At 41.6% G+C, this 26,061-nt stretch overlaps 3 protein-coding genes across 6 annotated transcripts; all 3 read left to right on the top strand.

Annotated features, from left to right (window-relative positions):
• Nucleotides 1–512: 512 nt before the first annotated feature.
• On the top strand, nucleotides 513–9,342 carry mybl2a (v-myb avian myeloblastosis viral oncogene homolog-like 2a). Of its 2 annotated transcripts, XM_008289234.1 has the most exons (13): nucleotides 513–751; nucleotides 997–1,056; nucleotides 2,794–2,893; nucleotides 3,271–3,342; nucleotides 3,540–3,632; nucleotides 3,764–3,984; nucleotides 4,126–4,246; nucleotides 4,591–4,644; nucleotides 4,807–5,069; nucleotides 5,262–5,964; nucleotides 6,562–6,804; nucleotides 7,340–7,540; nucleotides 7,644–9,342. In XM_008289234.1, the coding sequence occupies exons 1-13, from the start codon at nucleotides 741–743 to the stop codon at nucleotides 8,241–8,243; spliced, it is 2,742 nt and encodes a 913-aa protein (XP_008287456.1). In that variant the 5' UTR covers nucleotides 513–740; the 3' UTR covers nucleotides 8,244–9,342. The 2 variants fall into 2 exon arrangements, with proteins under 2 accessions (XP_008287456.1, XP_008287458.1); XM_008289236.1 differs by lacking the exon at nucleotides 997–1,056.
• A 625-nt stretch (nucleotides 9,343–9,967) lies between these two features.
• Nucleotides 9,968–14,099, top strand: nsun5 (NOP2/Sun RNA methyltransferase 5). The gene is made up of 4 exons (XM_008289233.1): nucleotides 9,968–11,104; nucleotides 12,046–12,253; nucleotides 12,914–13,078; nucleotides 13,848–14,099. The coding sequence occupies exons 1-4, from the start codon at nucleotides 10,180–10,182 to the stop codon at nucleotides 14,035–14,037; spliced, it is 1,488 nt and encodes a 495-aa protein (XP_008287455.1). The 5' UTR covers nucleotides 9,968–10,179; the 3' UTR covers nucleotides 14,038–14,099.
• Nucleotides 14,100–15,860: 1,761 nt separating this feature from the next.
• Nucleotides 15,861–24,567, top strand: LOC103362754 (uncharacterized oxidoreductase At1g06690, chloroplastic-like). 3 transcript variants are annotated; one of them, XM_008289232.1, is made up of 8 exons: nucleotides 15,861–15,944; nucleotides 16,092–16,221; nucleotides 17,923–18,023; nucleotides 19,686–19,766; nucleotides 20,511–20,658; nucleotides 21,872–21,951; nucleotides 22,039–22,132; nucleotides 23,123–24,567. In XM_008289232.1, exons 2-8 carry the CDS (start codon nucleotides 16,110–16,112, stop codon nucleotides 23,530–23,532), a joined length of 1,026 nt encoding a protein of 341 aa, XP_008287454.1. In that variant the 5' UTR covers nucleotides 15,861–15,944; nucleotides 16,092–16,109; the 3' UTR covers nucleotides 23,533–24,567. The 3 variants fall into 3 exon arrangements, with proteins under 3 accessions (XP_008287454.1, XP_008287453.1, XP_008287452.1); XM_008289231.1 differs by having other exon boundaries at nucleotides 16,069–16,221; XM_008289230.1 differs by having other exon boundaries at nucleotides 15,861–16,221.
• The last annotated feature ends 1,494 nt before the right edge of the window (nucleotides 24,568–26,061 follow it).

Below are 26,061 nucleotides of genomic sequence, written 5' to 3'. Positions count from 1 at the left end.
GTTTCCCCTGAACTTAATGTGGAGTCGGCAATAGCAGACCAAAAGTAACTGTTAAACTATTACACATTATTTTGCATAAGATAAGAAATAAATTAGTTTCTAATTGGAGTTAAATGTACATAAATGACAGTTTGGACCAAATATTTAGCTTGACTTTCACAGCTAGCTTGATAGAGTACAGACTATGCAGTTGTTGTTTTTTTTTAACATGGACTTTACTGGTGTTATTTTGTACTAGCTGCAAAACATTAGCCTAGCCAAGTTAAGTGTCCAAACTCTTATGCGTGGAGGCTAATTTAGTTTAGCTAATTTAAAATGTCTCTAATGCTGCACTAGTTTACACAAGAGTCAATACCACGTCAACGAATGTTTGATGCAGAGAGGTTATTTTGTCAAACAGATGTGTTAATGTCACTCGGGACGGCCTCAGTGCAGACTGACTAGCTTGTGTAACTTCAGCCGTTAGCCGTTAGCGTCGGTTGAAACCGTCCCTCCGCCGCTTCGTTTCCGGGGAGTGTGTGTAGCTGTGCAGCCGTGTCGTTCTTGAACGGAGCTCTCTTTTCCAGTCCCGGGTAAATTTACACGACTAGAACACCCAGCTTGCTTCTGTATTTCAGTGAGGAACACACGGTTCACTCGGCAGATGTTGTCTTTGCAGTCATTTAGTGCTAAAAAAGTATAGTTTCAGTTGCGGGCAAACTAGTCGAGCTAGCTCCGGTCTGCAGGAAGGCACAGGAGGGATGTCGCGCGGGTAAGTGTGGAGGAGACGTTACGGTGTGTGTGTGTTTTGTTTTTTTGTTTTTTTTTATACATGTGTATTTTTTTTTTAAGCTTTGGATGGAAGTATCTCACAGCTGAACCCTTTTAAATTTTGTCATCTTCACAGCTAGAAATGCAGTTGTTGCGTCGCTCTGTAGTGAGTGTGTGAGTGAGGCAGCTTGTTTTCTTCCCCTCACGTCCATGTAATAGCCGTTGTTGTGTTGTGTGTCACGGTAGTGAGCTGGGAAAGCTGGACCCGGCCGTTATCCAGAAGCAGGTACACAGTCTCAAGTTTAGGTAGGCACTCCTCCGTTCTTCTTACTGTCGTGTCAGCTCACTTTTCTCTGTCACTAACGTCGAAATTAATCACAAACGCCTCGTTTTCGCCGACGAGAGAGCCCGTTGCATTTGCGCTCACGCACCGCTTGAGGCGCTCTACTTTCTCAGCTAACAGCTAACGTTTACTCAAGTGTGCTTTTGGCTAGCCGAGTTGCTAGCAGTGTTAGCTAACTTTAAATTACAGTCAAGTTGGAATATAAGTTTTGGAGTTTTGACATTCATTTCTGGCTAATTAATCGCAGTGATTTGTCTCGACAGTTGTGCAGTGTAATGTTTTGGACATGTAGCTTGAAGTTTCATATTTATGTCGAACTAATTGTTGAGCCCACGGAAGCTATTGTTAGCTACTTTGCTATCTCAGCTTTTCTTTGGGCATTTATCTGCGGGACCACTGCTGTGTGTTGCACATGCTGGGTGAATAGGTTGCTGGACAGGAAAGTAAAATAGACAGGCTACGGGGCGGTATAAGTAACAATGCATCGTATTTTGATTTTTTAATTTAAGTCAAAGTTAACCTTCTCCAAGCGTCAACTTTTGCATTATTGTATTATATTTTGCTATCTCGGTAAGCACATGACAAACAGGAAGATGAACATACTGGTGAAGAACCAGTGTACGTAAAATAGGACCTAAACACCTACTTCTAGCAATTAATATTAGTCTGACAAAAATCTGTGCTCATATTGGCAATGTATGGAAACCATATCAGGATCACTTGTAGTCACCCTGTAGCAAACATTACTGGACAGAGCAGTAGTGACTGTTTGGGAAGTTAGATGCTGAACTTTAATGTTTAGAATGCATGTTATTTAATTGTAACGTAGAACTGCAAATCTAGAGGCAAAACTTTTGCCTGCTGTTGTTTAGGATGATTATGTATTTGTTTTACATTGCAATACGTTATTACGTTATTTCTGTCTTTAGTGTGACATATTTTTTATTTAGACACATTTAAAATGAGGCAGAAAGTGTATTGTGACAAGTATTAAAAAAGTAGTTGAGGAACTCGTGGCTATGTGTTACAGGCTTGTGTTTACATCTACTTTTAGGGATAAAAGAAAAGAAGGATTTCTACTTTCACATGAGTCTCAGCAGTGTTTGGATCTAGTGATTGCAGAGGCAGTACGTTTTGGCTTCAAACCATTGTAGATGTAGTTTAGCTGTGTACATGAGATGTATAGGTCAGACATCAACTTTGGGTTCCCCCTCATATTGTGTCTTTCCCATGGATTGTAGTGCTGACTTGCAGATTATTTCTGTGGCATTGTGGCGTGCACTGCAGAGAACAACCTCCAATGGGCAGCATTAGTAAGAATGTGCATACAACTTCCTATTTCTGGGCTTGCTTTAAATGTAGCATTTAAAAATGCTATATCCAAACAGAATGAGATGTCTGCTGTTTTAGGAAGATTCCTAAACACGTGGATAAGACATATTTTGACATCTACTGCAAAAAAAAGGGGGCTGATGCTAAACCATTGCAATGAACGTGAATGGAAGTTAGTGTTGAAATGAGTAAAAATGCATTTTTAAAAACTCAGCAGCACCATTCTTTAAGTTCATGTCAGTCATAACACGTGTGTATCATGCAATACACGTAGTTTACACTGATATGTCTTATTTCTCTCTAGTATGTCTTATTGAAATAAAATGACTTGTGTTTAATATAATTATTGTTTATCTGTGTGTTTGCAGCATGGAAGAAGGCAACAATAATCTATGCAATGAAACTGATTCTGACTCAGCAGAGCGGAAGGATGGTGCCAAGAGCAAAACCAAATGGACTCATGAAGAGGTGAGTGGAAAGGAGACTTTTGTCAAATGTTCTTACAAAAGCCAGATTTGTTTTTTTTTGTTTTTTTAAAAAAAACATCTGATAATGATGTCTAGAGTCCCTTATTAAAGTTTTTCTATTTTATTGGATTTGTGTCAGTGACTACAATGTAATGCAGCATGTTAGCTTGTCACTTAGCTTTATGGTGGCGGGTTCGCTAGCTGATGTTAAGTGGAACAAACTCCTAAACCACATAGCTAACGTAGTTGTCCGACTGTGATGTCAAGCTCTGTTTTAAGTGTTTTTGGAACTTGTAAATGATAGCTCCTACCTGAACATTGGCCTTAAAGCTTGCATTATGTTGTGCTGTGTCTGAACTAGTTTCAACTTTTGTGCAGGATGAAAATCTCAAAATCCTGATCAGCAACTTTGGAAAGAAAGACTGGAAAATGATTGCCAGTTTTTTGCCAGTAAGTATTAATAGAGGTCATGTTGGTTATGAGAGAGAGTAAATGAAGTTGAACTTTTAAAAGTTTAGTATATCAAAAACACTCTGGTATTGCAAAATCGTGTTGGTCACTCTTGTCACTCTTCTTGGATACTGTAACATGTTACAAACATTTTGAGAAGAAACGCTAAAGATGTTTTTTTTTTGTTGCTTGTAAAGGGGCGGACAGAACAACAGTGTATGCTCCGCTGGAAAAAATGTCTGGATCCCAATCTAGTCAAGGGATTCTGGTCCAAAGAGGAAGATGAAATGGTATGAAAATTAAAAGCACAGAACAGACTTGTAAATCATGGAATATCTGATGCATACTTAGTTTAAACATGTTTTAGGTCAGTATTGTCCAGTCTCATGCTTCACCCCTGATATGTATTTGCTCTGGACAGATTGTAAACCTGGTGGGCAAGTTTGGCACCAAACACTGGACTGCAATTGCCAAGCACCTGAATGGGCGGCTGGGGAAACAGTGCCGTGAACGCTGGCACAACCACCTCAACCCAATGATCAAGAAGAGCACCTGGACTAATGAGGAAGATCTCATCATCTACAAAGCTCACTCCATTCTGGGAAACCGGTGGGCTGAGATTTCAAGGCTGCTCCCTGGAAGGTGAGTCAGTAAGCAGTGACTGGTTTGCTAAAATGTAATAAGGTGGATGATGGGCAGTCAGATGTTTTAGTTGGTGGTTATATATTGGTTAGTCCTTTAACCAAAGGAATCTTTGCTGTTCATTTTTAATTCTTCACACAGATCAGACAATTCTGTGAAGAATCACTGGAATGCCACCATCAAACGTAAAGCAGAGATGGGCTTGTTCAAAGATGAAGCTGAATGCATTTCACTGGATATTCAACAGTTTGTGGAGGGAGAGGTACAGTACTTCATCAGTTCTGCAGATCCTGTATGAAGCATATCATTTGCAGTTTTAGATTCTGAATTACTGTAAGTATTAGTCAATTTTACATTTTAGTAATTGATTAAATGTTATTAGGGTGTAGCTGGTAAAACATTTGTTGGTTACAGTTTGAATAATGCAAAAGCTGCTTTCTTTACATTATGATAAAAGTACCAATGACAATTAACAATATCCATACACTCGTCATTTTGTGGGCTGCTGGTTAAAGTGTGTATGAAGGGAAAAATACAACTAGTGTTATTTCTAATACATTGCTGCTACAACACTTTTGGGAATTTACATAATATATTGTGTTACAGGTGGACTTCAAATGGGACGTCGTATTGGATGCTGAACCAGTAACTCCTGAAGTGGTGAGCTTGCTATTGATGGTTTCCATTTAAACTTTTTTTCTTAAAAGGTGGTTGGATGCATCACTGTCATTGAAAATATCCCAAATGCTTTCAGTTTTTCTTCCAACATATTTGCAGCCAGCATGCTTGTTTTCACTTTTGCATTCTTTGCTTGTGGTGCAGGTCAAGCCTGAGAAAACATTGCAGCAGCAGGAGCATCGTAAAGCCAAGCAGACAATGGCTGTTCCACCACCCCAGGCTTTGGCATCAAGAAGAGAACTTTCCTCCCCGAGTCCCTCTCTGCCCCCCAGTTCCAGTCCCAGTCCCAGTCCGAGTCCGAGTCTTAGCTCCAGCTCTGGTGCTACACCATCAGCTGTGCAGGTAGACCAGAAAAAGTTTGCTGATGCAGCATTGAGGATGATTGCTGAGGACATGCTGCCACTCAGGTGATTTGTTCTGCTGATGACTGATACAGTCTTCTTGTTAAGTTGTTGTACAAAATCATCATATTAGCCAAGTTTGTTCATCTCCATTTTCCTGGTTGCCAATTTTGGATGCAACTACCCCTGTGTATTGAATAAATCACTACGTATTATTAAATGTACATTACCACTGTATCTGTTCTTTGTTTCTGACAGTTTTGTTGAAGGTGCAGGTTTCAGGTCTTTCATGAACACCATCATGCCTGAATGCAGCAAGCTGTCCCAGCGTGTCATCGGCCAGCAGCTCTACGACGATGTGGAGAGAACCATTAAGCCTCAGCTCATACGTGACCTCAAAGCCTGCCTTGCTAAAACCAAAGACGGTAAACGTGCCATTCATGTCACCTTTGACCTCTGGACAGGGAATCTGTCCCAATCGGGGGAGGATCCCATCGTCGTTGTGCAGCTCCACTTTGTCAGTGATTCCTGGCAGATCCGCCGTCCTGTTGTGGCCTTCCGTCACCTCACCCACAAAAACTTCAGCACTGCTGTGGCCAGGGAGCTGGAAGGTGTGCTGCTGAGCTATGGAATCTTTCCTGAGAGCATCGGCTATGTTCTTGCCAACCCGGCTAAAGAAGCCTTGACTGCGAACAACTTGTTCTGTGACTACAAGATCATGTGCTCCTCCAACAGGGGAGAACCGGTTGGAGAGGAGATAGTGACATTTCTGTCCGACCAGATGTCTGAAACGGAGTCCCCATTCTCAGAGCTGCAGATTGGAACCAGGACCACGTGTGTTGCCAGAACATTGCAAAGTGTGATCAAGGATGCCCTGAAAACTTCCAGATTAGTGGAGAACCTGCTCTCACAGGTGCACAATGTGGTGGCTTTCTTCAAGAACAGCGCCTACTGGAGCGAGGTAGGACAGATAAACTAACATATTAAAAGCTATTGTCAAGTGTATTCAAACTGGACATTTTCTTCTTGCAAAGGTGCAATTCAAGTCAGCAAGTCTATGTTTCTGTTACATCTTGTATAGATTTTGAGGTCAGAAAATGAGACCGCAGCTCCAGGATGTCTCTTATTAAATTGTGTTTTTTTTCTCGTGTGGAGAGTTTATTAAGAATATTTTAAAAATGAGAAATATGACATCTATATATTCCAAGACTGTGCCTGTTTCATTCTTCAAATGTTTTTTTTGTGAGCTATTCATTTGTGTAAAATTATAAATCAAACTTCAGCATTGGTAATTAATAAGCTAGTTATCATCTCATAATTTGTGCAAGTGCTACAGTTGGCTGTAAGCAAATACATAGTGGACAAAATAACAGAACATGTGTGTTGGGCGTGTGTCACATCATTTCTGAGACTTTCGTTTTTGCATCTCACATTAGTGTGGCTGAGGCTTTTTTTATTTTTATTTTTTTATACACATCACAAGATTTAAATAGAGAAGATACTTCTTTCCAGAGTTATTTTAATTTGGCCTTTGTGTGTCTTTTTTTGTTTTGTTTAGGTTTTGCTGAAGGAGTGCAATGTGTCTCTGTGCCCTTCGTCCAGTAACTGTCGCTGGAACTCCATGATGCTGTCATTAAGGCGTATGGTGCAGGAGTCTGCCTGGAGTGCCATCATGACTCTCCTGGGCCAGGCTCGCATCGAGGCAAACGACACAGCCAGTGCCCCACCTCTGGTCATGGTCAAGAGGGAGCAAGTGATTGACATTCTGGGTCTCCTGGAGCCCTTTGAGGAGGCTTTGCAGGTAACAAAGCAAGTTAACGAGGACTTTGTGTATTTTGGTGGCAGTGGATTGTTGTGTTTCAAGGTTTTTGAATATCAAGTCGCCCATATTTCCAATAGTTTCCAGATTTGACTGGCTTGTTGTTGATGCCGACTGCGCCACATAATCGAACAATCAGCTTATAAAGAAAACAGGGCTGTGCCATCAATTATCACGTTAACATCATCTTTAATATTTATGAACATTAGCCAGCATCAGCCTAGAATTGTGTTAGAGGTTTGTAAGCTTAACCTTAAATGGCTTCTTTGGTGAACTTGTGTCGTGATAGACATTTGTTCTAAGTTGGGAACCTACCAGAAAAGCAAAGTCCAAATATGTCACAGCACTAATGTCATGATTTGTCAGTTTTGCGCTGAACCTTAGTTTGAGGATAAACTTATTATTTTTCTTAGGAAACTAATCAGAAAGTTTTTATACATGAATGGAAATACTGTATTTTAGTGTTGTTAGTAGAATATGATGTGACAAAATCTTCTTTTTGTCACTTCTAACCAAGGTTCTGCAAGGAAGTGGTGTGACCATTTCCTTAATCGTACCTTCCCTCGTTGGTCTTGATAAGACATTGGAGAGTCGGGTCACCAACTACACCCACTTCAGCAAGGCCCTGCGCTTAGGCCTCCACAGTAACTTCCAGTCGCTCATTCATCAGAAGGACATCATACTAGCAGCTGTGCTTGATCCCAGAATCAAACTGCAGGTACTGAATTAGGCTGTGCCTTACTATAGTGTATCAAAGAAAAAAAACACATGTATGCATTTGGAATCAGTACTCTCACCCTGACTGCATCCTTTTTTTCCAGCCGTTTCCTGATGTCAAAATGGAAGAGCAAACAGAGTTCCTAACACCTCCCTCAAAGCATCAGGCTCGGACCATTGTGGAATCCTCATTAGAAAGCATGAAGGTCTCGGCTGTTCCCACTGTGGAGGCAGATAAAAGCCAGAAATGCAGTGAGATGAAAAAAGAGCAGGATGTTGAAGGAGAAAGCCCAGCAAACACAATAACGGAGACGTCTGATGGCAGCTCAGACAACAACTGTGATGAAGTCAGCCAAAACGACCTCAAGCGCAAGTCCATTTTTAGCTTCCTCCAGCCGCCTGCGAAGATGTTGAAGATGTCAGAGCTTGATGTGTACCTATCTGAGCCACTGTTGGAAAGCAACTCCAGTCTTCTGTACTGGAAATCTGCTAATCAGTACCCCCAGCTCCAAGGTATTGCCAAGAGGCTGTTGGCGGTGCCAGCCACTTCTGGGGGCTTCGAGCGGCTCTGTCCGATGGCAGCTTGCATTGTACGAGCCAAGAGGAGCCGCCTGCCTGCTCATACCACAGAGAGGCTGCTTATATACAAGAACTCTGTGAAGACAAACACTGTTAAAAAGGCCAGAAGGGTTGCTAAAAACTGAGCCCAGTGACAAGTGGGTCTGTTTATTTTGACCTTTTCCACCCAAACTTCAACATACTTGTCACGCTGCATAACAGAAACTCTGCTGTTACTTACATAAGCTGTGCCTGCAGAATACTGACAATGAGGGCAGTCTATTCAAAATACCTCTGACATTGGAGTAAACCAGTGAAGCTAGATGACTGTTAAGGGTTTGTAATAGGAGGGAGTTTCTTTATAGCTGGACTGCATTTCAATACAACATATAGTGGAGACTAGTAAAAATGTCATTCCAAGTATGCATTAAGATGCCTTTAACAAAAGATTTTTTTGTCACTGCTCAAACTGTAAAAAGTTCCTCTGAAGACCTTGTGCTGCTGTTGCCTTTTCACACAAGCAGAAAATGAAATATATTTCTTGAATTGCAGGATTTAAACCTTTCTGGCTTTCTGCAACTGGCTCTGCCCTACTTTAATGCCATTGAAATAGTTCCATAGCTGGAATTCAGCAATAAATAGTAGACATCAGCTTGTTTCTTTTGCAGAAATACTGAAATGGGATACTTCTAGCTGTACTCTTTGGCAGGTATACATGAATGGCTAGTCAGTGCCTGAAGCAAAAAGTTAAAGTAACCTGTATGTTATAGCAAAACTACAGGACTGGACCGTTCCTTTTTAAGCCTTTCTTCCTATTCAGAATTGTAAGTTATTATATGCTGCAAACAGACTGTGTTTGGTCACTTGTCAGTGAACTGAACAAGACAGAGCAACCTCTTCATTTTTTGTAAAACCCTTTTGTATTTTATTAGTCTTACAAATAGTTTTTTTATTTGTTTGCGATGCTTTAAAGGCACTGCAATGAATGATATTTCTCAAGAGCATTGATGATTTTTGCCCTGAAGTGAATTGTAATGAGTGTGATGCAAAGGTCATTCTGAGTGGTCCTATGACATTATTAGTCAGGTATATTTCACAGTTCACATTGAATGACAGCTGATGGATTGTTTTTATTGCAGTGTTGATATTGTGCAAATAAACACAAGTTTGCATCCTTTGACCTCTTGTGTCTCCACTTGGAAATATCCAGAGAATGTACATAAATTAAACAGTATTTTGTCTACATTTTTCTGTACTTCTGGGCCAGTGTTTTCAAGTCCATTTCTGTGCTGTTTACATGAGGAATTAATTAATTGTTTATCCCAAACAACCCAAAACCACTGAAAGAGAAAAGAGAAATCCTAAATACCTATAGAACAAGTCTAGCTAGTATTCTGCAAGTTTAGCTAAGGTGGCTCTTTTAAACCAAAATTGATCAGACTGATTCAAGTCTGTATGTTAAAATGTGTTACCAATGTTGTAGGAAATGACTGGCGTTGCTATAGTTAAAATAATGATAATAGAAACCTAATATTCAGAATACTGCAATTCCCCCTAAGCTCTTGCTGTGTAAGATATTTTGAATCCTACTGGGGTAATTTAGAAAAAAAATGTCATTATAAAAAGTCGTTTTTTGTGTATATTTTCTATTTATACATTTGTGCTCTGGTCATTTTGTAATTTTTCGGTTTGTGTATTTCTAAGGGAAGCTGTACAGCTCAAACATGTGACCATCTGATGCGCCATACCAACAGAGTAGGTTGACTCGAGCGGTCTGTTTCTGTAGTCATCAGTGATTGGTTGGGCAGACTGCCTACGTCAGACGTAAACAGTGCGTCCCTTTCCGGTTCCGGGGTCACGACCCTTCTTTTCACATGTGCATGGTAGAAAAGTTACCACGAAGCTTCTGTCACATAGCAGGAATGAAGAAAATAAACTCGTCCCTTGCTTCTTTTTCGGCGCAGAAGAAGGAAGAGAAAACTTCGGAAGTAGCAGGAGTTTGTCAGACCAGTTTTTAAAAGTAAAACACTAAAAATACGCTATAAAACTAGCAGGTTAGCCTGGTGGCTAACGCGTATCGCCATGGCTCTGTACATGAAAGCCGCTGAGATCCTGGAGAAAGCCGAAAGGAAACAGGGCGCTTTGAAAACTCTGGTTTACGACAGTAAATTTTCCAACATCAAGCAGCTGTTCGCTCTGGTTTGTGAGACCCAGAAGTATTCCTCCATCCTGGAGGAGATCATCGAATCCACCAGGCTGCTCAAACTGACCAAGCTGAAGATGCCGCTGGCCAAGGTACTGGTGTACGACCTGCTGCTGGGCCAGGGGCTGAAGTGCGGCGGCTCCTGGAAGGCCGTGATGATAAAGCACCGCTCCAGGCTGCAGGCGAAGCTGGCTCGCATGAAAGTGAAGCAAAAGGTCAGCAAGAATGAAGACCTTCTCCCGGCCAACGTGCAGCAGCCTGCCGGGGACCAGCTGCCCAGGTATGTGCGTGTAAACACCCTGAAAACCACAGTGGAGGATGCGGTGGACTACCTGAAGAGGGATGGCTTCACCTACCTGGGACAGGCCGCCAGGCTGGAGGACTTCACCCTGAAGGGGAAAGTCTTTGTGAGGGACCTGCACCTGCCAGAGCTATTGGTCTTTTCTCATAAAACAGACTTCCATGACCACTTCCTGTACAAGGCTGGACACATCATCCTGCAGGACAAAGCCAGCTGCCTCCCCGCCTACCTCCTCAACCCTCCACCTGGTAGCCAGGTCATCGATGCCTGCGCTGCCCCCGGCAACAAAACCAGCCATCTGGCAGCCATCATGAAGAACAAGGGCAGGTTGTTTGCCTTTGACCTGGATGCCAAGCGTTTGGCCACCATGTCAACTCTCCTGCTCCGAGCCGGGGTCACCTGTCAGCAGCTGGCCAACCAGGACTTCCTGAAGGTGGACCCTGACAGCCCGCAGTACAAAGATGTTGAGTTTATCCTGCTGGATCCTTCCTGCAGTGGATCAGGTAGAGTAACCAGTCATCTGTGTATATGTCTGTTAGAGAAGCAGCTAACAATTATTTTCAATGTCAGTTATTCTTTTGATTATTTTCTGTGTCTTTGATCTAAAAAATATCAAAAAAAGGGTGAGAAATGTTGATCAGTGAGTCACAAAGCCCAAGATGACATCCTCATATTTGTCTATGATGTCTCAAGTAAGGCTGTTGTGACTGAACTGTTGACTTATTGTTTAATTAATCCATGTAGAGGTGATTTGTGTGTGCGATAAACTACTTTTCTTTCAATACATTTGATGTTTCAGGACCTCGATTACCTGTATCACAAAGGAGTGGTGTGTGCACTGCTGTCTACTCATTTGTTTTGTTTACAACCCAAAGTTATTCACTTTTCTGTCATAAAGTAGTGGGAAAAAATGAAAATAGTCACATTTATGAAGCTGGAATCACAGTATTAAGGCTTTTTTCCCCCTTAAACATTATTCAAACTGATTGATCATTAATCAAAATAGTTGGCATTTTTTTAAATACTTGACAAGTAGTCAATAAACCATTGCAGCTGCAGTGTATATAATTATAGTGTTATCCAGGTTTTGTATCACCTGTATTGCATATTTGCTCACTTTGTCAGGGTTTTACTAACTTTCATAAATATGTCAATGTATTATCATGTCATTCAAATCAAAGGTACAGGCATACAGAAAGCCAACGACAGTCGAAAACCTGTTTTCCGCTCCCATATTTACTTCTCCTCTCTCATATTTCTACATATAAATATAAGCAGAATTTACTGTGGAGCTTAGCTGTGTTTCAGAACCAGGATATGTTGCACAAGTAACCAGGCTTCTTCATAACCAGAAACCAGAGTGCTGGTGAGCCTATAAACAAACATAAAATGACTTAAATATATAATTCTGTTTCTAATTCTGTCATCTGTGTGTGGGTTCCAGGTATGGTGTGCCTCCGGGACAACACCTCCGCTGACCAGGAGAAGGAACAGGCTCGTCTGGCCTCCTTGGCCTCCTTCCAGCTGCGGTGCCTGAACCACGGCCTCAGGTTCCCCCGTCTGAAGCGCCTGGTTTACTCCACCTGCTCCGTCCACAGGCAGGAGAACGAGGACGTTGTCGCTGCCTGTCTGCAGCAAAACCCCAACTTCAGGTAGCAACAGTTCACTGGCATTAAAAACATGCCTATTTTAGTCCCTTTAAATACTGGATGGTGTGCTTTTTTCTCAGTCTTTTTAAATTGACTGTCAGGAACTTGAAGTGAATTTCATGATGTTTCAGTCGCTTTTTCACCTTGCCAAAAAAAAAACAACTATTGTGACAGAGAGACAAAATTGTATTATTTGTAGCTGTTCTCCTTTGACTGAGATGAGCCAAGACTTGTTCATTTAGTCAGATAATTCTGTATATTGGCCTGATACTGATCTTTTATTACAGTTTAGATGTTTGTCAGTGTGATGGTTTTCTTAATGACTGAGTTCTGACAACATAGTCTTTAAGTTGGAATTGCAGTGTACATTCTTTGTATATATTTTATTTATTTGCTTTGACTAAATACATGCAAGAGAACAAAGATCAAATTGGTTTTGCGCTTCTCTGTTACTCCATTAACACAGTTATGCGCTGCAGTTTTAAGGTTCGTCTTCAAGCCGCTGGTACTGCTGTTTGACTTTAAAGATAATTTAAAGTGGTTAGAGTGCACAACACATGGGCAAAAAGTGACTTCAGCAGCCAACCCATCCGTCGAAGTCAAAAGGCAAAAAAAACAACAAAAAAAACTCCCCACGTGATTGCTTTTGTGTTTTCCCTCCAGGTTGGTTCCTCTGCTGGCCCAGTGGCCTGAACGAGGACTGGAGCCGCTCTCACAGTGCTTACGAGCCAGCACAACCAAAACCCGAACACACGGCTTCTTTGTGGCTTTGCTGGAGAAACACAGGGAGGCTGGGAATGTGAAACAGGAAGCAGTCGTTCAGATCAGGTAAATACTTGGGCAGCAAATAGAATGTAGTAATACTGTGTAATGATGTTTTCAGTCTTATTGAAATAAATTTAAAAATACAAGTCTTTAAAAGTTCATTTTTCTCAGGATTTTTTATTTCTAAGTAGCATATAATGTTTTTGTTTTTTACATGCAAATCCATCACATCTGTACATTGTAGTGTTATGCTAATGCCCATAATTTGTAGAAGTGAATGTGTTACACCACCTGTCTGGACGACATATTATGCAGAATTTATTCAATTCTAGCATTATTGTTTTGTTCATGATTTCTACTTCTACACTTCAGTCCCTGATTTTAATTTATTTGTTTATATATATATGTTACTGTACTCCCTGTGCAGATCACAACTAATAAACACAATATCAGACAGTCTGAAGTAGAAAGAAACAACAAAATTATAGGAAAAAATCAACCCACAATACCAACCTACACACAATGGTATAATGACATACAAATGACGTATAAAGAATAAGCTCGTATAAAGAAAGCTCTTATATATTTAGGGCAAATGTCCTTTTCAATATGGTTTTATTCAGTCATTAAATCTATTAAAATCTGTATTATAAAATGGAAATTACCAGTCAGCAAAATTAATATCTGACATATTATAAATTTGGCAAATTTCTGATTACTGACTGATAAAAGTCACTGTGCTAGTCATGACTCAAAGCTTCCATCTTGACATTAGTGCTGCTAAGGACCTGCTATATGAGTAGGTTGACTCTTGCTGTTTGTTGTGTCACAGCGAACAGGAGGAAACGCCCGACCATCCACCTGCCTGTGAGATTAAACCTGCAGCTTCAGAAGAAGAGTCTGAGGCTTCAGAGATGGAGGACACACTGACACCTGAAGCGGGACAGACTGACAGTACACCCAGCAAGAAGAAGAGGAGGAAGAGGAAGAAGAAGAAGAAGAAGGCAGCAACAGCAGAGTGACATTTCCAGCTCCTATATCGTCCTCCTTTTCAGCAAGTTAATGAAAGTCTCACATGTCCCCACAACGCCTCTTTCAATTCTTCAGATCAAAATACTGCAAAGATGCTTAATTTCACAATGACTGTATAACTCCTGGTTTTTGCTCTAAACAGGCTGTTTTACTGTTTGTAGTTTTAAATGTAGCTGAGCTGCTGCTATCCACGAGCGCTTCAGGAAGAAGACTCTCTGCGTCTGTGATTAACAGCAAAACAATTGAGCACAAGGCAGCTGATACAGATGGGAATAAATGTGCGAAACCTGGACTATCTGTCACTTCCAACTTTCCCTCTGAGTGATCATTTTATATGGAAATATCACTAAATTCCCAGCACAGCCATTGTCTTCATGAGCATGGTGAGTTTATCAGCTAACAGTGTTTATAAAGCAGATTAGTGGTGCAGAGCTGCAGCTTGTCAATGACTCCAATGTGACTGCTGGTTAACATGCATTCTGAAAAACATGTAAACGAGAGCATCTTCCATTTCCCAATAGAGGTGTCCCCAGCAACAATGTACATGAGAACATGTTAGTTGGGAATTCAGCTGTGTTAAAATCCAGTATAAGTGAGCACAGACAACAGGAGAGAAGCCAACAGATGTAAATACCGAGTTTAAATTGCACCAAAGCACAACAGGCAACATGAAAACACAGCAACTCATCCAGTCCTTGGTTATTGTTCTAATACCACTGTTAAAGTTTCCACCATCTCTGAATGTCCCTAAGCAACAACAACATGCTAACACTAGGGATTCACCTATTGTTGTGGAGACATTGCCACCAATAATAAAAGTAATCCACTGGATCTTTAGTTCTTCAGATTTTGGGGGTGCATGGGGACTCTTGTATTCACTCTTGCGTTCACTCTTGCAGCTAACAGAATAACATTGGGACATTTTAGAGTTTGCACGATGCGAAGAGAAAGGATTCTGCAAAACATACTAAAAGTACTAGAAGTAAAGTTCTCACTAGTATCTAGTTGTGGGGGGTGCTTGAGGAATGTTGGAAATAATTGTTTACATATCTTGACAGGGGCTGCACGGTGGCTCGGTGGTTAGCACTGTGGCCTCACAGCTAGAAGATCCTTGGTTCGCATTGTGGTTAGGATGCCTGGGATCTTTCTGTGTGGAGTTTGCATGTTCTCCCCGTGCAGCGTGGGTTCTCCGACTTCCTCCCACAGTCCAAAAACATGCTGAGGTTAATTAGTGATTCTAAATTGTCTGTAGGTGTGAATGTGAGTGTGCTTGGTTGTCTGTCTCTAAGTGTAGCCCTGTGATAGACTGGTTACCTGTCCAGACCTGAGTCAGCTGGGATAGACTCCAGCCCCCCATGACCCTAGTGAGGATTAAGCGGTGTATAGATAATGGATGGATGGATAGATGGACATTTAAAGAGCTTTTATTTATTTATTTTTTATCTCTAAGCTTGTAACAATCACATAAGACATTTTACTATATGGGACCTTTACAAATGGGACTGCTGCAGCATGTGTGGAGAAAATATATATATTTTTAAACTAGCGAAGTAAAGTAAAAACAATTATTTACTACATCACATTTCAGTGCCTCGTTATGCTTAGATTCTCCACAAATCTCCCTGTTTTCCTCCTTGTTCAGAGGAGTTTTTGGACAGGTTGAGGTTTGCAGCAGTCTCTGGATGTCTCCAGCAGGGGGCAGCAGTCAGCCCGCTGAGCAAGGCGTCACTTCCGGTCAAACTCGGCTGCTGATTGGTGGAAACAGCCGAGGGCTTAGTTTTGTAACTGTTACGAAAAGTATTTTGTAACTGTGAAATGTTGTTTTATATCCGCGTTGGTTTCTCACTGAGACACGCGTTAAGGTTTTGATTCGAGCACGACTTGTGGAAAACGCAAAGTAGGTAACTTTTATCGGTTTTAGCCCGTTAATGCTAACAAAACAACAACAACAAACAAACAGGGTCATGCATTAAGTTCTGCAGGTGGCGACAAGCGCACATGTATTAAACTCGCTTTTTCAGTTCATCTACCCTGGAAAAACAAGAACATTTCTAGCAGCAGGATGTCTGCGGTACCGAAAGTGACTCTGTCCGGAGGTCTGGAGGTCTGCCGGGTCCTGAACGGGATGTGGCAGGTGTCCGGAGCGCACGGAGCGGTGGACAGGACCAGGGCAGGTAACAGCTCAACACACCTGGATGTTCTGTGTGTGTCCCAGAATGAGCAGCAACTGGATTCTTCTGTTTAACCCTCCTATTACCTTCAAATTTACTTACATCTTTTATTCTTGAGTTGAATTTGACCCCAGCAATTTAAACCTCCGTAAAATATCGTTGTTAAAATTGTTAGCCAAGTTTATGTGTAAATAGCCCTTTAAATAAAACTGAAAAAAATATGTCAGTGACTTATTTAGAGATGTTAAACACTGAGATAGTAGGAGGGTTAATTATGTTTATGTCTGAAGCTTCTTGGACTTTGTAGATTGCATGTAAGTTTAGTTGAATACAGGGTCTAGTCTGTTCTTGTAATATTATAATTCATATGCTAATGTTATCAGACAAACCTTATTAGAACCGCCATCATCCTTCATGGTGGTTACAATGTTCAGTTCATGTTGGTTATTTTGGAGGAACCAGTCAGTTCACCTTTCATTACTGATACTCAAATCTTGTATTTATTTCAATAATTTGTGCGTCTACTGTTATTTTTGAACATGTTCTGCCAGTCTTCAGACATTTTTTTTTTTTAGCAGCTCTTTGCTGGAGTCACTGTGTGGCTCTAACTTTGGATTCATGTCAGGCCGCACACTTGGCCAGATCATAGTTTTGATTTTTGTTTTTAAAATCGTTCTCCTGCTGGAATATTCCTCTACCATTTGCACATCATCCCACCTTAACCTCCGTGCTTCACTGTCAGGACTAATCAGTCACTGTGGTAGTCCTGGACAGGTTCACATTGCTGTTAAAACTGAACAGATGTATTTTGTCTATCTCACCTGACCCTAGAATTTTCACCCAGTTTTGATCAGACTTCTTATTTTGTTCTTTAGCAAAGTTTCATCTTGCATTCTTCTTGCACGTCATCCATAGAGATTGACATCATGCACTGTCCTTCTCACTGTCTGAGCCGTCACAGAAGCTCCAGTTTCCACTGATAACCTCTGTTCTAAGTGCCAGCGCTAGATCGTGCCAGTATCACACTGTCTCTGGCATTTCTTTATGACAACGACCACTCTACTCTACCATGGCTCGTTCTTTACCTTCTGATTACTATTGCAACTGTTTTTTCACTGATCTCTACTTGGTCACAGATCTTCCTTTGTCCTTTTCCATATTTGTGAAGTCTCACAATCAGATTTTTTAAGTCCTCTGGCGACTTGGAGCCATGATGCAGACATGCATGACATTTACAGACCATTTTACAGCCATGTATATGTAATTACTGTAATTGGTAATTACAGGTGTACTCGATTGTGTTGTTGTATTCACTTTTGTTGTATTGCGCTTGCAGTTGGTGTCTGTATTTCAATATAGTGTTTCTAAAGAATTTGTCGCTCAGGTGTAAATACCTTGTCAACTTAGAACTAGTGCAGTTATTGCAAGGTGAATTTTGAATTATTTGACATTTAAATGATATTGCACAGGACTGAACTAACTTCTGTTGTACAGCTTTGAGAGCAGACTAAATAACACAAAAGCCTCTTTGTATGATGTCACACTGACAGTGCATCTAAGGAACAAACATAGGAGAGCATTTAGGAGTACATTTACACATTTAAGTAGCCTAACAACAGCATGACTGTGCTAAAACACTGCTACTTCTCTCTAAACTACCTGTTGCGTATCCTAACTGTGCTGTTTCCCTTCACATCTCTACAGTCGAGGCCATGCAGGAATACGTAGACGCTGGTCTGACCACATTCGACATGGCCGACATTTATGGACCTGCAGAGGAAATATTCGGACAGTTCAACAGCAAGGTGTTTACAACTCACACATTCACATTTAAAGTACTTAACATGCTCCCACATGAAGACAGCTCCACCTGCTGTTTGGTCAGTTTCCATGGACTTGATACAGGACATTATAAGATACCTCTATTCGTTTAACTCTATTTCTTAGGTGGGAAAAATGCTTATTACAGTGATATTCAAAATGCTTATAAAACCTAATATTTACAGCATGCAATTTGGAGGTCTGAATAATTACTAAATGAACCACATATGGAAATGTAGTAGGAAGTAAACAACATATACATGACAGGACACTTGCTTGTGGAGCCTGTAGAAGCCTTATGAAGTGTAATCCTTAACGTCAGTCGCCTAAAAGACCACAGGGAAGTGATGTAGTGTAGTAGAGTGGATAAAGACTCCACAGTGTGTTTGTGTGTGAGACATTTACACAACAGAACAAAAGAACCAGAGACAGAGGGGAGTGTGTCCTGATTAACACCCAATACCCTGTCAAATTATGTGTTAAATATTATGTTGGGCATACAAACAAGTCTAGTTTTGGGGTGTTATTTTATCTTTAAAAAAATATTCTGATAGGGCTGTACGGTGGCTCGGTGGTTAGCATCGTTGCCTCGCAGCTAGAAGGTTAGGACACCCGGGATCTTTCTGCATGGAGTCTCCATGTTCTCCCCGTGCAGCGTGGGTTCTCTTTGGGTTCTCCAGCTTCCTTCCACACAGTCCAAAAACATGTTGAGGTTTATTGGTGATTCTGAATTGTCCGTAGGTGTGAATGTGAGTGTGCTTGGTTGTTTGTCTCTAAGTGTGGCCCTGTGATAGACTGGTTACCTGTCCAGGGTGTCCCCTGCCTTCACCCTGAGTCAGCTGGGATAGACTCCAGCCTCCCATGACCCTAGTGAGGATTAAGTGGAGTATAGATAATGAATGGATGGATGGAAACATTTTGATATTGACTTTTGACAGGTTTACTGACATTTTGTGGGGAAAAAAAATGTCACTAGTATTTCAGTTAATAGGAACTTAAGCAGGATTTGCCACATTTTTCTGTGTAAATGCCTCAATTATAGTAAAATAAGCTGACTGAACATTCTGTATCATTTGACCTATTAAGACCTGATGCAACAGATGCAGCATATATGTGTTTATAGGGCGCCTAAGGTCTTAATGGATTAATACAGTTTAATATAAGCGACTGCATTGGAAACCGTTCTAATAGATAGTGTGCAATCCTGTTAGCTCAGTCCTGCCTCGGTATTGATTCTTTTTTTATTGTCAGTTCTCCACAGAGCTGCAGATACTCAGCACACACATTAAGAAATGCTCTCACACTCACACGAGTCCCTGTGAGGCTGCCATCAGTCCTTGCGGCTGATGTGATGTGACAGTCTAATGGTATCGACCGCGAGCAGCCGCTCACCTGGAATAATGTGCAGAGAGCTGTTTCCTCGTCCAACAAGCTTTTCTTTGTCTTACAATTGAATGTTGTTACACAGGCTTTCTGAGCTTTTTGCCACTGATACAGTAAATAATCATATACTTCTTACCTCCGTTTGCATCAGTGTGTTTTTGGCAGTAAAAAGCTGTTAGGACACATGGTGATAATAGACTGGAATCAGTATGTGCAGGCTCCAGAAACAGCTGTAACTTTAATTGTCTTTCTCTGATCTGTAGCTGAAATCTGGTGGGAATGCCGTTCCAGCTCTGCAGAGTCTCACCAAATACGTGCCAAGACCAGGACCGATGGAGCGCAAAGTGAGTTCCTTCTGCTGCTTTTCACAGTTTTATCCAGCAGAGAGCAGTGTGTGTCCTTATGAAGAGTGGTCGACTTATTGTATGTAAAGCGTCCTCCTCTACACACACTGACACTTTAGTCTTCACATCAGAAGGGATTTTGTTTAAGGTTTCATGTGCACCAAAATACACGCACATTTTACAGGATTTAAATAAATGCAGCATGTAAGTGTGTATGAATTGTGTTGTGATCTTTTGAGTAGATTTTTTAGCTGTGAAACGTCCAGCTCATTTTGTCACATCTTTAAATAGGAATCTATGTTACCACCAGCTGTTTAAGAGTTGTGCTTTAATGGTTAAAGGTGCGTACCACATAACTGCAGCATGCATGCTTGTGATCTATGTTGCATGTCCCCACTTCCCCCAACGTTTCCACCGAGTGTCTCTGCTGCTGCCATGAAAGAAAATCAAAAATTGCCCAAAAAAATCATCTTAAACATCAGCTTCTTTATATTAAGTGTGCTGTTACCGCATGTGTAATTATCAGCCAATAAGTTGTTTCCAGATTAGTAAAGTTGCAAATATTAGTTTAATATCAGCCACAAACATCCAGTCCAGGCATCGTGTGTTTGTGTCATTGTTTGCCGAGAGTCGTGTCTTACATCATTTTTTGAACCTTCGGGTTGAATTAAATTTATAGTTCATGTTCAGTTTTGCTGTTGAAAGTGGAAACAGTTGCTGATCTGTCCATGTGTGTGTGTGCAGGTGGTGGAGAAGGCGTTGCAGCGCTCCATGAGCCGGATGCAGGTGGACACGCTGGACTGCGTTCAGTTTCACTGGTGGGACTATAAAGACAAGAGATACCTGGAGGCACTGGGACATTTATCTGACCTGCAGCAGGAGGGAGTCATACGTAAGTGCACTGGAGTTCACAATACACACTGTAGACGTCAACAGATAAATAAAAATATGACAGACTGATCAGGAGATGACAAGGAAAGCTGCACACTTAAAGCCTTTATGGACAAACACAAACATATTAGACTGAGTGGTATATCACCAGGCTGATGTGTCAGTGCTGGTATGTAGGGTGGTAAAAAAAAAAGATAAACTGCAATTTAGTAGTATTACATGGGCTGCATTATATTTATATTTGAGTTAATTCGCGGCATAGTGAGCTACATAAATGTAATTCACTGTCCACTTATTGGCTTTTTCCAGAGCTTTTAACTCTCAGCTTACAATCCTCATTATCTGATGGAGTCGTCATTAATCATACTTTCAGCCACATTTCAACTCCAGCAGCTCCGTCTTTCCTCGTGTTTTGTTTGCCAAGTTGCTGTTTCAAAGGAGAGCTAAACTCTATTTGAATTATTGTTACATGTTTAAAGTTTCATTTTTCAAGCATTTCTTTACATTAATTCCATTTTCTCATTATTATTATTACCGGTTAGAGTGTGCCATGTTATTTTTACTGTTAGCTTTGTGAATATAGTTTATTTTTCATGTACAAAATAACAAATCGGAATCAGTTTTATTGGATTATGCTGAAGTGTTTAATACAAATTTTGACCAATACAACTTTGGAATTTTTTACTAGAGGTTTTTGGTTGAACCACGCTGAATTTTCTTCTTGAGGTTGTAGTGAACACTGTTTGGCTGAAAATCTTTCGCTTTATCCGTCTTTTTTAAACACCAGGACTGCTGTCTTTGTGTAATTTCATAATTCTCTTCACATTGGGGGCGTTCAAGAGTTTCAGATAATTTAGTTTTGATTATATGTGGGCTTTACATATACAGCTTGAACACAAAAAAGGAATTCTGGTGTGAATTTTGGAGTTTTTACGATGTCAATACATCATATGTAAAAAAATATTTATTGCACATATTGAATTGTTACTTGGCTTTTTCATGTCTTTAAGATGCTGTGATTATTCACCCACTATGATGAAACTCACATCAAAATTGAAGGCCTGTTGCATAGATTCTGTTTAACGATTATTACCATTTGAATGTAAATATCCGAAGCAGACTTTATGTTTTTCATGTTAAATAGGGAAACTGGACACATTTCCTGTTGTTCTCTCCTGTAACCTATATTTTTAACCATCCTGTTCCTTCCTCAGGTGAGCTTGCCCTCACTAACTTTGACACACAGAGGATGGAGGAGATCACCAACAAAGGCATCCGCATCTCCAGCAACCAGGTAACACTTCCACCTTCTAATCAGTGCTCTGCTTCCTGCTTTCTTCCCCTTCGCTGCATCTGCTCACCGTGTTTCTGACGTGTGCAGGTTCAGTACTCTCTGATCGACCAGCGACCTGCAGCGAGGATGCAGCAGTTCTGTCTGGACAACAACATCCAGCTCCTCACCTACGGCACGCTGGGTGAGAAACACTCCTTCATTTACATTCGGACGTGGTTTTATCACTCCAGTAGAACAAATACAGAGCAGAAGGTTTGCGTCGTGTTTCATGATGATTATCATTGTGGTGTTCAGATGTAAAATGGTGGGTTTCTAAGATGGAGTCGGTCGACGTGACGACACACCCTCTCTCCTCTGCACTCCCCCTCTTTTATACGTGTACTCTTCCTTTCATATTCCCTCCTCCTAACCTCATGCTCTCTATCGTCTCTTTGCTTCCATCGCCTCTCCCCTCCCTTCTTGTTTTACGTCCTCCTGTTTCACCCTCTTCCACCTCATCTCTCCTCTTCCTCCATCCCTTTATTCCTGCTATCACGGCCACTTTGACTATAACTCCACCCTACGTTCCTCCTCCTGTCCTTTGTCCATCCTCCACTTTTGTCTCCTCCATCCTTCCTTTCTATGATCCTATCCCTTCTTCTAACCTCACATTCTCTATCCTCTCTCTCTTTCTTCCTTCCATCGCCTCTTCCTTCTCTTCCTGCTTTTTGTCTGCTTCCTCCTCATCTCTCCTCTTCCTCCGTCGGACAATTCCTGCTATCACGGCCACTTCGCCTTTCACTCCACCCCGTTTTCCTCCTCGTTTCATCTGTCCATCCTCCACTTTTAACTCCACACCCTGTTTCCACCATCTCTCCTCCGTCCCTTACGTTCCACCTCTCTAATACATTTACTCCTTCTCCTTGATATATCAAACCTTTTCCTCCACCAAACCTCAACGCTCTCTAACTCCATCTTCTTTTTCTCCGTCTCCTCTCCTGCTTCACCCTCTTCCTTCTCTCCGTCCTCCCATCTTATCCCTCCTCTTTCTCCGTCTTTTAATTCCTGCTATCGTGGCCACTTCACCCTTAACTCCACCTCATGTTCCTCCTCCTGTCCGTTGTCCATCCTCCATTTTGGTCTCCTTCATCCGCCCTCATTTCCATCATCTCTCCTCCATCCATTCTCTCAGCTGGAGGTCTTCTCTCCGAACGCTATCTCGGGAAGGCGGAGCCTAACTCCAGGGCGGAGCTCTACACGGCGTCCCTCTCCAAGTACAAGAACGTCATTGACGCTTGGGGCGGCTGGAGTCTTTTCCAGGACCTCCTCGTCACCTTGGAGACCATTGCCAAGAGACACGACTGCTCAGTGGCCAGCGTGGCAACACGCTACGTGCTGGACCGCCCTGCGGTGGGCGGCGTCATCGTGGGCTGTCGGCTGGGCGTCGCAGGGGCGGGGCAGCACATCAGCGACAGTCTGCGGAGCTGCAGCGCCGACCTGAAGCTGACGGAGGAAGATCTCGCCGCCATCGAAGCAGTGACACGACGCTCCAGGGACCTGATGGAGCTCATCGGGGACTGTGGGGACGAGTACCGGAGCTAAAGGGGGGAGGGTGGGACTGACTGAGTGGATGTGACAGACGGGGGAGGAGGGGGAGGAGTAAATAAAACACAGAAAACATCTCCGCAGTTCAGCCACATGCTGGAAAAGAATAAATTGCAGCTTCCGATGATGATTTTTCTCAGGTTTTGGCCACTTCTGTGAATTTTAGTCTTCAGAAATTCAGAAATTTTCCCTCTTCACAAAAGTGTCCTTATTTGGAATCATTTTACATTTCCAGAGTTTGAGGGCTTTATTTTGCTTCCACCACTAATGAGCTTTAAGATGTTTTTCATTGAGACTTGAATACAGCTGCACAGAGATTCACACAAACAGTGTTTACACTCCAGCACGTCCTTAAGTCAGAAAATTCAGAGAAAGTTCAGTGTGTCTGTTGTTTAAGCTGTAGAATGAATGTATATTGTTGATAAAATGCTAAATAATCTGACTAATAATTTAATGTTAAAATTGAATTATTCTTTTTTACAATCAACTTAAGACAAAAGAAGATCATCAGAAGGAATGTGTCAATGTGAATATAAAAGCTTTTGTTCATTAGTTTTGTTTTCGTCCTGTTTTAGTTATTGAAAATTACACTATAGTTTCTCTTTTAATTCACCATAATAATAATACAATCATTCATAAACACTCCCCAGACTAAATAGGACATCGATCCTGGACCCCAGTTCAATCCCACTCACCAAACATTAGTATCTTTAAGACATATCTCCAAGTAGGTTTTTGTTGTAATTTCCACGTACTGATCCTTTAAACCCACACAGTGTACTCTACATTGATATTCCTTTGTGTCTGAGAAACAGGCCATGAGGTGAAGTGTTGCGGCGCAGGGCGGGGGCTCACTGGAGTGGAAGGAAGTGGGGAACCCTGTAGCACTGTCTGGCCCTACAGACGACAAGAAAGTGACACAACATAGACAAAGACACACCGACACAGTCGCACAAACAGAGATACTGAGCTCTCGCTAGTGTGTAAAGTTAATTTTTAAGATCCGAAAGTGAATAAATGATAAGAAATTGTGTGTTTGTTTGGGTTTTTTGAAGTGTCAGCACATACTTGGTGTGTGTTAATGTGCCGGATGCATGTGATTCATTCATTAGCGGGTGAAGCATGTTTTAATGTGGTTGTATTTGCATGTACAGTACATGTGTGTGTTTTGAAGCAGCAGCGATTTAGTTTGACAGGAGGCGTGTGAGCCACTCCACATGTTCGTATGTGCTATAGTGTGTGTGTGTGTGTTGTGTTGTTGGAGACGAATCCATACGACAGACTGACAGCTATAAGAACAGATGCTTAGATGGCAGTCACATGGCAACGCCCAGCCTTTGTCCAACCTACACTGTGTATACGCACACATACTCTACAATCTGTCCGACTGTTTTACGTTTCTCACTAACACACAGCTGACACACTCGGTCCACCTCAAAGAGCAGACAGACCCCCGCTGCGCTATAGGAGTGGAGGTCAAAGGGTGTCCCCAATATCACATCCAATCTTCGGAGGTTGTTCTAACACGCTGGAGTTCAGTGTACAGTTCAGGGTAGGACTGTGAGGTACCAAGACAAAGAGGATCTTTCCGGAATTCCGCATATTTCTGTCACAAACGATTAGAAGCCCTTCAACACGGCTGCTTGGTGGATCTACTGTGTGCATTTGAGAATGCCTTATGGAAAATTCAGTTCATTTGAATTTACAGTTGAAACCAGAAGTTTACATCCACTGTATAAAAAGACACATGACCTTTTTTTCCTCACAATCTGACATCAACTGTGACTAAACTTTTCCTGGTTTAGGTCAGTTAGGATTACCAGAATTATTTCTATTTGCTAAACGCCAGAATAATGAGAGAGAATTTTTTAGAGATTTTTTTTACTACTTTTTTCAAAGTCAGAAGTTTACACACATTTCCTTAGTATCTGGTAGCATTGCTTTTAAATTGTATGACTTTGGTCAAACGTTTTGGGTTTCCTTCTACAAGCTTCTCACAACAGTTTGATGAATTCTGGTCCATTCCTCCAACAGAACTCATGGAACTGAGTCAGGTTTATAAGCTGCCTTGGTCCACATACCTTATCAGCTCTGCCCACAGTTTTTCTCCAGGATTAAGATCACGGCTTTGTGATGGCCACTCCACAACATCCACTTTGTTGTCCTGAAGCCACTCTGTAGCTAATCTGGCAGTATGTTCAGGGTCATTGTTCATTTGAAGACCCATTTGAGTCCAAGCTTTAACTTCCTGGCTGATGTCTTGAGATGTTCCTTCAATATCTCCACATAATGTTCTCTCCTCATGATGCCATCTATTTCATGAAGTGTACCAGTCCCTCCTGCAGCAAAACACCCCCACAGCATGATGCTGCCACCCTCGTGCTTCACAGTTGGGATGGTGTTCTCAGGCTTGCAAGCTTCCCCCTTTTTTCTCCAAATGTAACGATGGTCATTATGGCCAAACAGTTCATCAGACCACAAGACATCTCATGAACAGGAAGGAGTCTCTGGCAGAACCAGGCTCAG

Source organism: Stegastes partitus, unplaced genomic scaffold (assembly GCF_000690725.1).
Source record: "Stegastes partitus isolate 25-593 unplaced genomic scaffold, Stegastes_partitus-1.0.2 Scaffold601, whole genome shotgun sequence".
NCBI lineage: Eukaryota > Metazoa > Chordata > Actinopteri > Pomacentridae > Stegastes > Stegastes partitus.
Note: the sequence above shows the minus strand (reverse complement) of the source record. Positions and strands in the feature narration are given on the sequence as shown.

Coding starts and splice junctions, on each gene's coding strand:
- mybl2a (XM_008289234.1), top strand. Junction 1,057..2,793: donor GTACACAGTCTCAAGTTTAG/GTAGGCACTCCT, acceptor GTGTGTTTGCAG/CATGGAAGAAGGCAACAATA. Junction 5,965..6,561: donor ACAGCGCCTACTGGAGCGAG/GTAGGACAGATA, acceptor TGTTTTGTTTAG/GTTTTGCTGAAGGAGTGCAA.
- LOC103362754 (XM_008289232.1), top strand. CDS start 16,110: ATGTCTGCGGTACCGAAAGTGACTCTGTCCGGAGGTCTGGAGGTCTGC. Junction 16,222..17,922: donor GGTGGACAGGACCAGGGCAG/GTAACAGCTCAA, acceptor ACATCTCTACAG/TCGAGGCCATGCAGGAATAC. Junction 20,659..21,871: donor GCAGCAGGAGGGAGTCATAC/GTAAGTGCACTG, acceptor TTCCTTCCTCAG/GTGAGCTTGCCCTCACTAAC.
- nsun5 (XM_008289233.1), top strand. CDS start 10,180: ATGGCTCTGTACATGAAAGCCGCTGAGATCCTGGAGAAAGCCGAAAGG. Junction 11,105..12,045: donor TCCTTCCTGCAGTGGATCAG/GTAGAGTAACCA, acceptor TGTGGGTTCCAG/GTATGGTGTGCCTCCGGGAC. Junction 12,254..12,913: donor CAGCAAAACCCCAACTTCAG/GTAGCAACAGTT, acceptor TTTTCCCTCCAG/GTTGGTTCCTCTGCTGGCCC.